This window comes from Pavona decussata, unplaced genomic scaffold (genome assembly GCF_977016875.1).
Source record: "Pavona decussata unplaced genomic scaffold, jaPavDecu1.1 SCAFFOLD_41, whole genome shotgun sequence".
Classification (NCBI taxonomy): domain Eukaryota; kingdom Metazoa; phylum Cnidaria; class Anthozoa; order Scleractinia; family Agariciidae; genus Pavona; species Pavona decussata.
In genome coordinates, this window is record NW_028145463.1 from 1,813,769 (window position 1) to 1,831,136 (window position 17,368).

Genomic DNA, 17,368 nt, shown 5'->3' on the forward strand with positions numbered 1-17,368 from the left:
ACGAGGAAGAGTGTTTCCTCCGATTTCCAAACATCGAGAAGTAGGTTGGAAAAACGAGGCGCAGCCGAGTTTTTTTTTTTAACCAACTTTGAGGTATTTGGAAATAGGTGGAAACACTCTTTCGAGTGTTTGATATGAGCTTCTCAAACTATTGATAATTCTTGGAGAAATTCGAAGCAAAAGTTCCCAAAATTTTATGATAATTAAGATCACATTTCCAAACCTCCTTCACGGTAGTGATTTCCTTTGTTTTCTCTTCATGAATTAGTAATGAGTTTGAGAATCATATGTGTTAATCGTGCGCTGGTCAACATCTTATATTTCTTTTCATTGATTTTTGCGCAGGTAAATTCCATTATTCACTAAGTGATGCAAAGAGTGCCACTGACTTGCAACCGTCTTACGTCAAAGCGATTTTTACAGGTAAGAGACACCTAAGAAAACGGTTGGAAATTTACGTTGTTATTCTAATTTAAGTCCAATGAGCGCGTGGCTCGTATTTGCTTTGCAATAGTGTTAAAACAAATAGCACCTGAGGAAATCAGAGTTTTAAAATCTAGGAGAGCTTTTCGGGGCTTTAATAAGTGATTTAAGTGGTAAAAGCTTTATCAATTATTTCACAGCAGTCAGATGGGCATTACGTAATCTATAATCAGCTTTTGTTCACTGATATGTTAATTCTGCTGACTATACAGAGGCACGTGATCACGAAGGTGAACATTTTGCTAGAGTACTTATCGCATTTTTTAACTGATTGGTGGAGGCATTGTACAGTTCTAACATTAGTCAGGTTAAATTCCAAACTGACATCATTCTATTTTATTAGGAGCAAGCGCCTGTGTTCAGCTGAATCAGTTTGAGGAAACCATCACGTGGTGCGATAAGGGATTAGCCGTATCCTTCATTGTACACAAACAAATAAAAAGAAAAATAGATATTTTCAAGTTTTGCAAAGTTTATTATATAACAGAAACTTGACGTATCCTCTGTCATTTCTATGTGCAAACTAGGAATCATAACATACTTTTGCTAGAAGCGTGGTGCTCCAAGCGGGAACCAGATACAGGCAAAGAAAACAATAAAAGTTGAACGAAAAATTTTCGTTAGCTGCGTGGCACTATCAGTGGAAAGTCAAAGATTTTTCCACTGATCAGAAGGGCTAAGCCCGAAACGTCTGGACTTATTTTAACATAATGGCACTCAACACTCGTATTCGAGAACTATATTTTATCTTAAACTGCTTAAAGAAAAAAATAGTTCTCAGAAAGTTACAAGTGAACTTATTAATTTCCAGTATTTATTGCTTTGAAGTGCCTTTTTTGACTTTTTTTTTTCTTTTCATGTTTTGAAAGAAAAAGGGCAAAGGTTTTTGATCGAAATATAGCTAAGTTCACTTTTACTTCAAATGTACAGTTTTAACAAAAGTCCAGCCGTTTTATGAAATTTTTTTAATTCTAAATGGCAACTCATTATTACTGGTATTTATCGTAAGAGTTTTGAAATTTGTTATGGTCTTTATTTGGGACGTATTAGAAATCTTGACCAAAGTAAGATTGACAAGAACAACCAGAAGTTGCTGGAGATAAGGGGTAGGTCGGTGAGCGAGCAAAACAAGCTGCAAGGTACTGGGGAAAAGGCAGCGAAGGATCCGTCAGAAACTCAAACAGTAAGTTTGATAAACAGTAATTCAAGTTTAATTTAGTTTTATTGGTTAGTAAAAACAATTTTATTAGCAACGCTTGAAGAACATCCAAGCGGTTTTCGATTGAATATCGCAAAAGTAAAACAAACGTTAGTACTCTGGCCAAGCACAAAAAATATAAACAGCACAATGAACCAATCAGAATTCGATGCAAATTAATGTGGCCGTTGCCGGGCGCGGGAAACACAAGCTACATTCAAGCATGTGACTGATGGGTCTTTGATTGGCTCCTCGATGAATGAGAAAGTGGAGCGAACTTTGTCAACCAATCATAGGTCGCAGTAAAGCAAACCCAAAGAAAACGCAAAATTATTTTCGATACTCAACTGAAAACATTTGGCAACGCGACGTTTTGGTTGTATCATGGAGTGTAAAAAACACGAACCTCTCCAGCTTCCGTAGAAAGAAATCCTAATTGTTCTGAGACTGCATGAGGAAGTGCCTGGATTTCACAATGATGCTTCAAAATCTATTGATAGTGATCAGAGTGACAATCAGTTAGCGGCTAGATCTGTCAGCGCCTCTTGACACGATAAATCGACATATACGGTCATCTGAAAGTTGCCTTGCCAGAAGGCCTGGTGCAAACTCATTTTCTGAATTCCATTAGCAGAGATACGAACTCTAAGGCGAAACAATTTCAATGTTGATTTTTTTCTTGCGCTTTAGCTTTTGTTGTCCAAGGCATGGCTTGAGGCTTGAAAAACTGGAAGCCGGTTATTAGCAAACTGACTAAAATACTCTTATGCATTGAAGACGTGTTAGAGGGCTTGGGTGGGAAGTGAAGTTTGAAAATTCCATGAACGTTTTGATTTCTGTTGCTCACTGTTTAGTAATGAAAAGAATCAGATCGGCTTCCAAATAAAGCTCGTTTCATTTACTTGTCTTGGCTCTATAACAGTGGCTAGATAAGCACAAATTTTTCGTATTGGACTCGCTTCGCTTTGCCGCTCTGGCCGTGGGGAATATATATATTTTCCTAACCCATCGTCATAATTAAGTGATATTTTGTCTCCAGGACATGAAATTCTGGCTCACTTAACTGGGAAAGAGGAACAAGAAGAATTAAAAGAGAATAAATGAAAAAAAAAAAGGCAAACTTAGAAAAGATCTCCGTGATAAAATCTGTTAAAACATGTTTAAACATTTAAAATTTGAAACTTTAAGCACATGTCTCTCTTTTTCAGTATCATTGTCTTTAGATGGTTGTTTTTCTCTATTATTACCAAAGGCGATGAACCATGTCTCAAGTGAAGGAACGGCGTGTGGTAATCTAGTTGACCATTATCACAAACTCGTAGATTACAAAAAAGCCATAGAGTACCATGAACGTGACCTAGAAATGGCAAGAAAAGTGGGAGACGTCTCAAGTGAAGGAGTGGCGTATTGTAACTTAGGCAGTGATTATCATGGACTCGGAGATTTCCAAAAAGCCATTCACTACCATGAACGTTGCCTAGAAATCGCAAGAAAAATGGGAAACGTCTCAAATGAAGGAGCGGCGTATGGTAATCTAGGTAGCGACTATCATGGACTGGGAGATTTCAAGAAAGCCATTCACTACCATGAACGTTACCTAGAAATCGCTAGAGAAGTGGGAAACGTCTCAAATGAAAGAAAGGCGTATGGTAATCTAGGTAGCGATTATTATGGACTCGGAGATTTCCAAAAAGCCATCCACTACCATGAACGTTGCCTAGAAATCGCAAGAAAAGTGGGAAACGTCTCAAGTGAAGGAACGGCGTATGGTAATCTAGGTAGCGATTATCATGGACTCGGAGATTTCCAAAAAGCCATCCACTACCATGAACGTTGCCTAGAAATCGCAAGAAAAGTGCGAAACGTCTCAAGTGAAGGAGTGGTGTATGGTAATCTAGGTAGCGATTATCATGGACTCGGAGATTTACAAAAAGCCAACCACTACCATGAACGTTGCCTAGAAATCGCGAGAAAAGTGGGAAACGTATCAAGTGAAGGAACGGCGTATGGTAATCTAGGTAGCTATTATCATGGACTCGGAGATTTCCAAAAAGCCATCCACTACCATGAACGTTGCCTAGAAATCGCAAGAAAAGTGGGAAACGTCTCATGTGAAGGAACGGCGTATGGTAATCTAGGTAGCGATTATCACGAACTCGGAGATTTCCAAAAAGCCATACACTACCATGAACGTTACCTAGAAATCGCAAGAAAAGTGGGAAACGGCTCAATGGAAGGAGTGGCGTGTAGTGATCTAGGTGGCGATTATCATGGACTTGGAGATTTCAAAAACGCCATACATTACCATGAACGTTGCCTAGAAATCGCAAGAAAAATGGGAGACGTCTCAAGCGAAGGAACGGCGTATGGTAATCTAGGCAACGATTATCAAAAACTCGGAGATTTCAAAAACGCCATACATTACTATGAATGTTGCCTGGAAATCGCAAGAAAAGTGGGAGACGTTTCAAGTGAAGGAAATTGGTATGGCTGTCTAGGCACTGCTTACCACAAACTCGGAGATTTCAAAAAAGCCATAGAGTACCATGAACGTGACCTAGAAATCGCAAGAAAAGTGGGAGACGTCTCAAGTGAAGGAGTGGCGTACGGTAATCTAGGCACCGATTATCACCAACTTGGAGATTTCAAAAAAGCCATAGAGTACCATGAACGTAGCCTAGAAATCGCAAGAAAAGTGGGAGACGTTTCAAGTGAACGAGTGGCTTATGGTACTCTAGGCAACGATTATCACAAACTCGGAGATCTCAAAAAAGCCATAGAGTACCATGAACGTGGAATAGAAATCGCGGGAAAAGTGGTAGACGCCTCACTAGGAGTGGCGTATGGTAATCTAGGCAACGATTATCTGGGTCTCGGAGATTTTGAAAAAGCCTTGCAATACCATGAACGTCACCTACAAATCGCAAAAAAAGTGGGAGATGTCTCAAGTGAAGGAACAGCGTATGGCAATCTAGGCGACGATTATTACACACTCAGGGATTTCAAACAAGCCATACAGCACCATAAAGGTCGCCTAGAAATCGCAAGAAAAGTGGGAGACGTCTCAATGGAAGGAGGGGCGTATAGTGATCTAGGCAGCGATTATCACGAACTCGGAGATTTCAAAAAAGCCATACATTACCATGAATGTTGCCTAGAAATCGCAAGAAAAGTGGGAGACATCTCACGTGAAAAATATTCGTGTGGTTGTCTAGGCAGCGCTTACCACGAACTCGGAGATTTCAAACAAGCGATACATTACCATGAATGTTCCCTGGAAATCGCAAGAAAACTGGGAGACGTCTCACGTGAAGGAAATTCGTATGGTAATCTAGGCAGCGATTACCACAAACTCGGTGATTTCCAAAAAGCCATTCAGTATCATGAACGTGACCTAGAAATCGCAAGGAAAGTGGGAGACGTCTTAGGTGAAGGAGTGGCGTATGGTAATCTAGGCAGTGATTATCACAAACTTGGAGATTTCAAAAAAGCCGTCCACTACCATGAACGTAGCCTAGAAATCGCAAGAAAAGAGGGAGACGTGTCACTTGAAGGAACAGCGTATGGTAATCTAGGCAACGATTACCACAAACTCGGAGATTTCAAACAAGCCATACATTACCATGAATGTTGCCTAGAAATCGCAAGAAAACTGGGAGAAGTCTCAAGTAAAGGAATGGTGTATGGTAATCTAGGTCGCGATTATCATGGACTCGGAGATTTCCAAAAAGCTATCCACTACTATAAAAGTAACCTAGAAATCGCAAGAAAAGTGGGAAACGTCTCAATGGAAGGAGAGGCGTATAGTGATCTAGGCAGCCATTATCAGGACCTTAGAGATTTCCAAAAAGCCATATACTACCATGAACTTCACCTTGGAATCGCAAGAAAAGTGGGAGACGTCTCAATGGAAGGAAAAGCGTATGGTAATCTAGGTAATGATTATCACATTCTCGGAGATTTCGAAAAAGCAATCCACTACCATGAACGTCGCCTTGAAATCGCAACAAAAGTGGGAGACGTCTCAAGTGAAGCAAGTGCGTGTTGCAATCTAGGATGCGATTATTACAAAATCAAAGATTTCAACAACGCCATACACTACCATGAGCTATGCTTAGAAATCGCGAAGGAAGTGGGAGAGAGAGTTGTAATTGGCCGATGCTTTCATCACCTTGGAATAGCCTTTCAATCACTTGGTTTTTTGTGCAAAGCTGTAGACTGTCATCAACACAGTATTAAAACTTTGAATGATGTAAGGCGCGATCTTGGATTGAATGATGACTGGAAGGTGAGCTTGCGCAATTTGCACAAAAACGCATACGTTAGTTTATGGCGTTTGTTGTTAGCGCAAGACAAGATTGTGGAGGCCCTTTTATCTGCTGAGCAGGGACGTGCACAGGCTCTGAATGATCTCATGGAGTTCAAGTATACATCCAAACATGACCCAGCGGAATATGACACGGAAATAGGAACTATGCCTGACATTTTAAATGGTTTTGCTTCTAATACAGTTTTCTTTGCGCTTGAACGCCAAGAAGTCATTTTTTGGGTTTTTCAGAAAGGAAAGGATGTTCAGTTAAGAAGAAAACAGATTCCCGATGGTCAAGTTGATGCCGATGATTTCTTGGACACCGCAATGAAGAAAATTCGTGGAAGAAATGTAGTCGAGTGTGAGAATCGTTCATTAACTATGACGAGAGACGAAAACCTTGCAGATGAGAGATCCCCTCCCGATGAGAGACAAAATCAGTCCTCCAATTCCCGAAATAGTGCTTTAAGTTTATTATATGAGACTCTCATTAGTCCCATCCAAGATTTATTACTTCACAGTGAAGTAATATTCGTCCCTGAGGGTCCATTGTGTTTGGCTCCTTTCGCTGCATTCATGGACTCAGATTCAAAGTACCTCTGCGAATCCTTCAGAGTGCGTATGATTCCATCGCTGACGAGTTTAAAATTGATCACAGATTGTCCCGCTGATTACCACAGTAAGAGTGGGGCGCTGATCGTGGGTGATCCTTGGATCCAAGAGGTTACTTTGAAGGGAGAGAAGTTTGAGCAGCTGTCATTCGCACGAAAAGAAGCGCAGATGATTGGACGAATACTTCACACTACACCGTTAATTGGAAGACAAGCAACGAAGAATGAAGTATTGAAAGGGCTCTCCTCGGTTGCTTTGGTGCACATTGCTGCACATGGGCAGATGGAAACAGGAGAAATTCTCCTAGCACCAAATCCTTCACCGGCATCACGGACTCCTATCGAGGAAGACTTCGTTTTAACAATGAAAGATGTGCTGAATGTTCAGATGCGAGCAAGGCTGGTTGTACTGAGTTGCTGTCATAGTGCTCGTGGGGAGATTAAGGCTGAGGGTGTGGTTGGCATCGCACGGGCATTTTTGGGTGCTGGTGCTCGGTCTGTTCTGGTGTCATTGTGGGCGATTGATGACGAGGCTACTATGGAGTTCATGAAAATATTCTACCAGCACTTAATGAAAGGTGAAAGTGCTAGTACAGCTCTGAACCAAGCCATGAAATCCATGAAAGAATCTGACGAGTTTAGCACAGTGGATCACTGGGCTCCGTTTGTACTCATTGGTGATGACGCCACACTAGAATTAGGCGGAGAAGAGTAGCTGACCTGCTCTGTGAGTACACTGATCAACGTTTGAATAAGAGAATTGGCCAGCTCTCCTTGATCATTTATATGCAGCTCATTTTATTTAGCGTTTAATTTTGAAACCTATTTCAATTGAATGGAAAAAAGTCTAAAAGTTTTCAATGGAACAGTTTCCCTGTTCATCACTTTGGTTCGGGAAGAATACCGACAGTCTTTTGTTAGCATTTACGATTTTTGTGCCATTGGAAATTTTCCGTTTCTCCCCTGTAAAATGTTCGCTCGAAAATTAGTAGCCTTTTGTGGTTTCTTGCTTATACGCGAAATATTTTTTCTTCATTGACGCGATTTTTTGGACAGTTTTTAAGGCATGAGGAATTATATGGCTTAATCTGAAAGAGACGCAGACTAACACATGCAAGAAATGTTGAAGAAAAGCACTCCGCCTCTGCAAGACTGTTATGGATAATTGTTGCAGACGTTTGTTGCTGTCACTCAAATTTATCTCAATTCTTGGTGTTTTTGCTTTTTAGCTGCTGAACACACAGCCGTTATAAATGAAGAAAAGACCAACACATCATTTATTACGGCTTACATGATGGAGAATCATCAAGACAAGACAAGGATGGCTAGGAACTCGTGCAAGAGACTGTAAATACTTGCTGCCGTTTTTTTTTTTTTAATTATCGTGTGATTTCGATTATTTTGAAGTCGTTATTATATACCGTACAGTTAATTACAAACGTTTTTAGATAAGGATTGGACACTTTACACAGTTTTGAAACATTTTCTCTACGAAATTGTCTTAACATTTTTTATCAATAAACTTCTGTGCTTAAAGGCAGTATTTAGATTGGTTCATGGTTACCTAGTGTAGGAGTTGCCAAATTCCTCAATGGGTTGGAAAAACCTTGCAATTTGAGAATCAAATTAGACGTGAAGTATCTGAGACTTTTTTTTTTTCTTGATTGCTTAAATAGAATTACAGTACACTGGTAGAAAAAGATTAAATTTTAGTTTATCATTTATGCAAGAAAACGGGTGTCTAGAATAAAAAAACTGACTGCTCTTCATCATAGACGTGATTACCTCATAAATTGCAATGTAGTGTACATAGATTTCATTTAATGTATACAGGGTACTTTGAGTTTATTTAGTTTTCACTGATGTAACCCGTCAATTCGGTAAATCACTACAAGAGAGTTCAATAAAATATTATCATTACTACTCTTATTGTTATTATTATTAAATGTTTTTCTGTTACAACTTCCATTTCACTCAGATGTCAATAGTAAGGCACTGTTATTTTTTTTCTCAATTAAAAGTACTTAATGTTTATTTCATCAATTATAACTTTTATAGAATGGCAATAGCAAGAAAAGAGCAAAAAATCATAAAAAAATTAAAGTGCCTAGAATCGAGCTGAAAGAATGAGGGCAGAAACGTTAGAATTAATGTTTTGTGACGTAAATGAAAATATTTTGTCTTTATATCTTTTATACACAAATTAAACTGAGTGCTTAATAAAGACAATATGAAAATCATATAGAAATATTCAGAAAGCTTTAATCACATTTTTGAATTAGCAATTGCTTCTGCAAAACTGAATTATTCTCACACTTGAGCACAGTTTGCTTGTTTCGAAAATTGCAGTTTCACGTAATCTTTTGTAGATGTTCTCGCAGATAAGCCACACTCCCGATTTTGAGCGAAAATTGCAAGCAAAAAAAGTACGGCTTATATGCCAGTGTTTACGGTATTGAGTTTTTTTTTTTTCAGTAAACAAGGTGTGGTCTAAGGTGACAATGTTACTCACGTACAGATAACATTGCCGAAAATAATACAGTAGTTTGGAACCTAATTTAGGCTGGTTATTTAGTGTCTACGACACACTAATTTTAAATTAGACTAACTCGCAAGGAAATTTCCATTAAATATTATTAAAATAAACTGTTTTTCCAGGGCAGACGTTACTCGAGTGATCCAAAACATTGACTTGGGACAGAAAAAAGTACCAGGGCCTTCATGAATCTATGTAGAAAATTGTAAATGGTATAAATGATGGATATCTTTTCCCAAGTTTGTAAGATCCCTGTACACGTGCTTTCTCCTGCCAGCTTTCCTCTGGTCTTTGATCTGTTTTTGTTGTTGTTGTTGTTGTTTTTTTTGCGGGAGGTGGTCCCTCCCTCAACGAGAGTACGCGGCCGAAACTTTGTAATGAAGTAGTTCATTGTTCTCTAACCTGATGGTATTTATTTTGCTAAACATTGCAGTGGAGAAAATATCAAAAGAGAACCCAAAAGGGTAAGAGTGCGAGCTGGAAACGAGATCCCACGTGGGGCACCCACCCGGAAAAAAGAATTGAAACACATGACAAATAAGTAAAGATACAAGATGATTGAGGATGATGTGATCATTTGAATTATCGTTTACCGCCAAAGGCAAATAAGAACATGAAACAACAATAGAAGAAACCTCAGTATACAGGAGATGCTTCTCATGTCACTGGATAACCACTCAGTACACTTTATTTAGTTTAACTTCAGAATGTTAACGAGCATACCTTAGTATAGCTTATTTAGTTTCAGAGTGTTGACATGTTGAAAAGTAATAAAAAGGTTCTTTGAAAGAGGACGTCGACGGTTTACTTTTTCTGTGGAAAGGTAAATTAAGACAACTAAGCTGGACATTTGTTCAGTAACGGAGCTTACACATTTCGCCACACGTTGTAAGAATCACAGAGATCTCAGAGAGAAGCTGTGGTAACGTGTTTTGGTCGTTAGACTTTCATTCTGTCACAGCGTCATTTCCTTGGGAAAGAAAACTTTTTCCTCATTGCCTCTCTATTTCTATCTTTGGGGTATAACTTCAAACCTGTGCTCTGTTACAGAAATGTAACAAAATGCGAGGGACTAGTTTCCGTTCACAAAACTGGGACCTTGAAATTGACCAATCAGTTTAATTGATAAAAACCATGTATTTTCAAAAATGTGAGAATTTGAATAGCTATTTATCTTTGATGAGGAACTTTTCCTTGTATCGTCCATCCCCACCCAGGTGTACGAGTGGAAGCTCTGGGATTTGCAATCAAAACTAGTACCCTATTCAGGAGGGTGAAGTGGGGCATACTTCTGGTCTTCTCGTGATTTAGAAACTGCGGGACATAACAATGGGCATCCCTGACACTTGCAGCTGGAGTAATTAGACCTTGCCAGACCTCAAATGAGGTTTTTAATCAAATGTTACCAGGTTTTTCTAATCCATCAAACACTTTGTCGTGTGTGTGATTTGTCAAAATGTTTCACGTGACACAACTCAAACTGGGAGATATAAGATGATATTACCCTGGCAATCTCTCACAGTTTTCAAAAATTCCAATTACTGAGTAAGTGATGAAGCCATCCATTTCTGGCAAATAGAAATTGCGCTTTGATTTACGAGGATACTTTGTTTCCTTTTGTAACTGACAAAGAGCAGAACTTAGCATTTTTTTTCCAAACTGAAGAGTGAACATGGAGACCATTGACAGCCTTGTCTTACCAAACACTCTGTCTAATTTAATGCAAATGTGTGCTATTCAAATTAAGGCCAACATTATACACATTCATACTAGTTGAGCTAATTTATTCAAATTTATCTCACAAAAGAAAGGATGTACCAAAACAATTAAATTATAAGCACAAAAAATGTAATGTAATGTGAGTTCTGACATCCATTCCACCTGCATACAGAGAGAGAAGTAAGGGTTTATGGCCAAATGTTTACCACAACACTTCACATCACAATAATCTTATAACAATTAATGTCCTGTGGTATGACGATTTTCCTGCTGCAACAGGTTTTGGTGAAACAATCTAATGGTCTCCCACTGCCGAGGAGAGAGCAGAATGTGAGGTCTTTTGCTTTTAATGTACTGATGAGCTCCTTCTGGCGTGAGACTCTTGGCCTGTTTTAAACAAAAATTACAAAATTAACTGGTCATTTAGCGGTTACAATGAAGCCCAGATTTAAGAAATTGAAGCTGTGATGACGAATTAAGAACTAATTCAATAAGCTAAGACAATTTTTTTTCCGAGGTGTGAAATAAGATACTTAGACCACCCCACCCTAAATTCAGCTTTGTCAACCAAGACATGTACAAAGAGTGGAGAGAGTGACCACAAGCTGACAGAATAAAACTTGTTGAGCAAGAAATTTGCTCTTGGCTTTGCTATATTTTTCATTCTTCTCCTGGGATCCAGACCATCATTTCCATTACAGGTACATGTATACAACTAGAGCAGTTGGTGGTGTGTAGTTGCAAAAAAGAAAGCTAAAAAAAACTACACTGGCCCACAAGTATCACTTCACATACACCAAGTCACGGCACAACCACATCACTCACGGCACAACCACGCCAACTCACGGCACAACCGCGCCAACTCACGGCACAAACACGCCAACTAAACACGCCAACTCACGGCACAAACACGCCAACTCACGGCACAACCGCGCCAACTCACGGCACAACCGCGCCAACTCACGGCCCAACCGCGCCAACTCACGGCACAACCGCGCCAACTCACGGCACAAACACGCCAACTCACGGCACAAACACGCCAACTCACGGCACAACCGCGCCAACTCACGGCACAACCACGCCAGCTCACGGCACAAACACGCCAACTCACGGCACAAACACGCCAACTCACGGCACAACCGCGCCAACTCACGGCACAACCACACCAACTCACGGCACAACCGCGCCAACTCACGGCACAACCGCGCCAACTCACGGCCCAACCATGCCAACTCACGGCACAACCGCGCCAACTCACGGCACAACCGCGCCAACTCACGGCACAAACACGCCAACTCACGGCACAACCACGCCAACTCACGGCACAACCGCGCCAGCTCACGGCACAAACACGCCAACTCACGGCACAAACACGCCAACTCACGGCACAACCGCGCCAACTCACGGCACAACCACACCAACTCACGGCATAACCGCGCCAACTCACGGCACAACCGCGCCAACTCACGGCACAACCACGCCAACTCACGGCACAACTGCAAGAGTTTTAACACGGCGGTAGTGAAATGCTAAGGCAGAAGTAAAATGCCACGGCAGAACTGTACTTGTTTCCACGATGCTTCATGTTTTCATCTACAAAATCCAGACGACGAAGTTTGTTCTGAGTGTTCTTTCGCTTTAAGTTCATTTCTATAGAGATCGAAAGATGTTTTGTCCAAGCTGTGACAAAGAAATATCGTCCGAAGAAGCTAATTACTCAATACTGTCATCACTGTGGAAAAGGTAGGTTTTCGCTTACATCGATGAATTTATTTGTAATTGTGTATTTGTGTCAGTAGAGTTACGCTTGATTCTAACCACGTGGAAACCTAACGACCATTTTTAAATGTTTGAAAACTTACCACCACGCGATAAATTCAAATGTCAATCCTTACAAAATTGGATCTTAACCTTTGAGGACCTTTAATTTAGCTGACACGAGTGCTCTGTTTGTGTACGTTCCGTGGCTACTTCGTAATACCGTCGGATTCGTATGTCATTATATTTCGTGTACACTACTGGTAATTCAGGAGTAATTAGCCCTGTACTGCTACTTTATCGGAAATTAGTTTTTACAGCACAAATATATACTATATTTAGTATACAATATCAGGAATATTTTATCCACAGTAACGCGGCAGGTAATGCGGAAAGATACAGCATATTACGTTACTTGCAGACAAATGTTAGAGGGGGGAGGGGCAGGCGAGGTTTTAGCCAGAAATTGAGGCATATACTATAGACTAGTATACCGGAACGGCAGTGAATGCTGCCTTGGGGAGGCAGGAGTGCTGTTATGATGGCAATAAGAAGGTAAGGTTGAAAGAGTTAAAAATGACCCATGGTGCCTATGTGAAACGGGAAAACGCAGTGATAACAAGAAACGTGTTTAACAACGGAAATGTGTATTTAAGCCTGGTTTACACGTACGACGCAAGCATAAGCATAAACACAAGCAAAAGCGCAAGAAACCTACGTGTAAGCCGGCGCGACGCAAGCATAAGCACAAGCGCAAGGAAATAAAACTGAAAAACAGTGACAAGTTGTCAGCGTACATTCTAGTTACTCATGCGTTGCCATTTGCAAAATGGCGGCAGCAAATTTTTATGCTTCTGCGCTTGCGTATGTCACCTTATGCTTATGGTTATCGTATGTGTAAACATCCTTGTGCTTATGCTTATGCTTGCGTCGTACGTGTAAACCAGGCTTTAATGACATGTTGAAAGTAGAAAGGAAACAGAACTTACCATTGTATTTGTTTGAAACTATTGAATATACGATAAATTGTAGTGTCATTTTACTTTTTAAACGGTGGAACAGACTTCTGACTAATACTTCTTGTTACTAAGTACTTAACGTTCCTAAAACGCCGTCTATTAGGGTGATTACATAAAACCTGTGAAAAAACTACAAGGCTAAAAATATCGGACATTTGAAATATTGTTTCCTGTTGTACTTGTTTAGTTGAACACGTTCTAAAACCAAATGTGATATTCTAAAACGCCTTTTTTTGTACAAAATTGGCACTTTCGGATAAAAAAGTGCCAAAATATCAGGTAAAGTTTGCAATAATTAGGCTCGTATGGCTTATATTTGCCAACTTCCTAGTAGCACTTTCACAAATTGGGCCAGTATGCGCTGTTATTGCAACTTTTAGCCAATTCCAGCATGTCAGAAATAACAAGAATTGTTGTGAAAATTACCAGTTTAAGGTAGTATGGCATGTTTTTCACTAAATGTCCAACATTTTATTGCCAGAAACAAAATGGCCATGGAAATTTCCAAGGCCATTTTTTCTTCCAAACACAAAATGGCCATGGAAATTTCCAAGGCCATTTTTTTTTCTTACAAACTCAAAATGGCCATGGAAATTTCCAAGGCCATTTTTTTTGCAAGCACAAAATGGCCATGGAAATTTCCAAGGCCATTTTTTTCTTATAAACTCAAAATGGCCATGGAAATTTCCAAGGCCATTTTTTGCAAAGACAAAATGGCTATGGAAATTTCCAAGGCCATTTTTTTTTTTTACAAACTCAAAATAGCCATGGAAATTTCCAATGCCAATGTTTACAAACGTCGTGTTTACAACGTCGTGGCGGGGGGGAGGGAGGGGGAGGGAGAGGGTAGAAAATTACCATGGCCATTTCCAGCATTTCTGTGTGTTCTCTGCGGAGTAGAAATATTGAAAATCTAAACGGTTTTAAGCATTAGACATTTCTTCTGCTTGGCGCGTCCTAGAGTGTAGTGGATCGCGGATCTGTCTATTCTTTTGAACGAATTATAAATAACTGCACTTTGCCTGTTACATTAATTTCGGATCCTGGATCTCATCCTTACTTGTTCTTACGGGACTGATTTATCGGTTCGTGTGAACTTACATACAACGTGCTGGGACCCAAAGGTCATTGACATTTCTACAATAATAGTTATGAAATTCTCGCACGAGAGGATCTAGCACAGCTCATCACCACATGTCAGAGAGTCCCAAGTTGATGCAGATGAGAAACTAGTAATATACAACATTCAGAAACCAGCTGTTCTCAGTTGTGACCGTACAACGGCAATAATCTATAAGCGGAAAGCCTTGTAACCGTTTCTCGGTGGACCACAAATATGCCACAAATGATTCTATGACAAGGGCCGGAAATGTCAGGGGGAATATGTAACATATATCTTTTGTTAATGACTGTGTGCCGGCAGAGCTCGTCACAGAATTACACCAAAAAGGAAAAAAAAACATTACTTTGTACGTGAAAGACTTGATTTTACTTCTCAAGGCTCTTTTCTTCAAGAAAAGTAGCATGGGAGACTTCACACGAACCTAGTACGTGACGCAGTCGGTATCTGGGTTGTATACGCCTCACCACAACTGCCACTGTTGCGCCGACAAAGGGCTTATTTTGTTTTCCATCTGACTTAAGACGACACATATTCATTTCTCTGGACAAGCACATAGAACTCCGTGATCATCAGGCCATACAACTGCCTTTACAGCTTGTAATACAACGTTCGACAAAGAACAAAAGCTGATACAAATTTGGTGTGTACTACCTCGGATCCACGAACAGTGGATGAATCGGTTTTCAAAAACCAGAGATTAGGCCAGTGCGACTAAATCGTTGGAAGACATCTATCCCGCCGGGTCACGGTAAGAATGAAATCTTTCTTGTTTCTGCCATTAATAATAGGGTCTACAAAATATTCTTAACTTGCACAAATTTCTACATTATCCTTCTGAGTGGAATTTCAAGACCTTTAGATACTGAGGAATATTAATATGATAGGGAACCTGTTTTCAGCGGGCACCCTGTATAAAATAAGCGGACAATAGCAAGGTCCCAAGCCCGAGGGTGTCCGCTTAATACAAGTTTGACTGTATGACGAATATTAGAGCTCACTTCATGAAATTTTCATAGCTCCCCGCGACTATTACGTTAGATTTCTTCATGCCACTGGCGAAGCCTGCGCTCACCCGTCAACGCTCAGATGTCACTTTGTTTCAGTACGTTCCTTTAATTTATTGACTTGTTCGCGACTGATCTCCCTTTTCGCTTTTCGATGAAAATCTTTTATTATTATTATTATTATTATTATTATTATTATTATTATTATTATTATTATTATTATTATTATTATCCTTTTTTTACATGGATATGTATTCCTTTTTCGCGCGAATGAACGGAAATAACTGATAACGTCCCTTCAACTTTTGAATCTATCAATTAGCCTTTTCGTACCGCGGGGCGAGTTGTTTAGTTACCGTTCACTACCTCCTCAGTAACCTAAACTAATGTTAAACTTTGGCGATTAAGTTGTGCTGATTTTGTGTTGTTACTTTAATTTTCAGGTGCAGTGAGAGTCACTTCTGCAATCCAAATTGCCCGGCTGTCGACTGTTGTGCCAAAATTAAAACGGCATGTGGGATATCAGATAGATAACTGAGATCAGAAATTAAAAAAAAAACCTCATTTGATTTAAACAGATAATTAGTACAGAGTGGACAAAAATCAAATGGATTAAATTTTTTAAACATTTCAGCAGTTTGTTTTCAATTTAGTAATAGTAGAGCATATCGAGCACTTAATGTCATCCATGCCACAAGATTTCATGTTTTTTTATGTTATCGTGGTGTTCGTTCTATATTTCTTTGCATCATTTTTTTGTGTAAAGAAAGGGCAATTTGTAAAATGGAGAATATGTCTTGGAAGAGGTTAAAAGTAAAGTCGAAAAATTTTCACTGCCCATCATTCATGTTAGTAGTTTTCCAATGACCTTTACGCTCGACATTTAGAAATTCATCCAGAAAAATAACGATGCAGTTTCAATGTTCAATTTGTACTTCTGCTAAAAAATGACGTTGGAAATTTTGCCTTGGTATCAAAACCGACGTGGAAACTTCCATGGCCTTTTTGCCTTTATATCAAAACCGATGTGGAAATTTCTATTGCCATTTTGCCTTTGTATCAAAAACGACGTGGAAATTTCCATGGCCATTTTGCCTATGTATCAAAAACGACGTGGAAATTTCCATGGCCATTTTTCATTTTATTTTTGTTGATGGAAGGCAGCATATTCTGAAAAACGACATTTTTCGCAATATCTTGCAAAACAAAGCAAAAGTTTGGCAACAAATACCCTCTATTAGTGAAAAATTGCAAACATACGTTCGAATTTGGTAAAATTTACTTCTTTTATGCAAACTTTTTACATACGACTAGCCGATTAACCCAAATCTTGCAAAAATACGATAAAAGTGTCACATTTTTACTAGAATTGGGCTATTTTAGAATACGACGGAAGGTTTTAGAACGTGTTGTTGGTAAGATAATGAATCTAACTTTTGTTTTACGCCGGGGCATGTAAACATACACCATGTGATCAAGCCTGGAACGAGGCGTATAACCATGGCATTGTTGATGCACCAAGTGATCAAGTTTAGAACGAAGCGTGAAAATTCACACCAAAGGAAGCAATGGAAAACTAAAGTTTACTGACCTTGCAGTGAAAACAAT

At 39.5% G+C, this 17,368-nt stretch overlaps 1 protein-coding gene and 1 long non-coding RNA gene across 3 annotated transcripts in view; both read left to right on the forward strand.

The window, feature by feature from the left end:
• LOC146482983 (uncharacterized) overlaps window positions 1-8,473 on the forward strand; it is a 55,014-nt gene extending 46,541 nt beyond the window's left edge. The window contains exons 10-12 of the mRNA XM_085106488.1: window positions 1,553-1,666; window positions 2,934-7,328; window positions 7,831-8,473. Coding sequence (XP_084962614.1) covers window positions 1,553-1,666; window positions 2,934-7,316 — 4,497 coding nt within the window. The 3' untranslated portion in view covers window positions 7,317-7,328; window positions 7,831-8,473. The remainder of the gene's footprint in view (window positions 1-1,552; window positions 1,667-2,933; window positions 7,329-7,830) is intronic.
• LOC146482981 (uncharacterized) overlaps window positions 1-17,368 on the forward strand; it is a 79,796-nt gene that overhangs the window by 58,283 nt on the left and 4,145 nt on the right. The window lies entirely within an intron of this gene.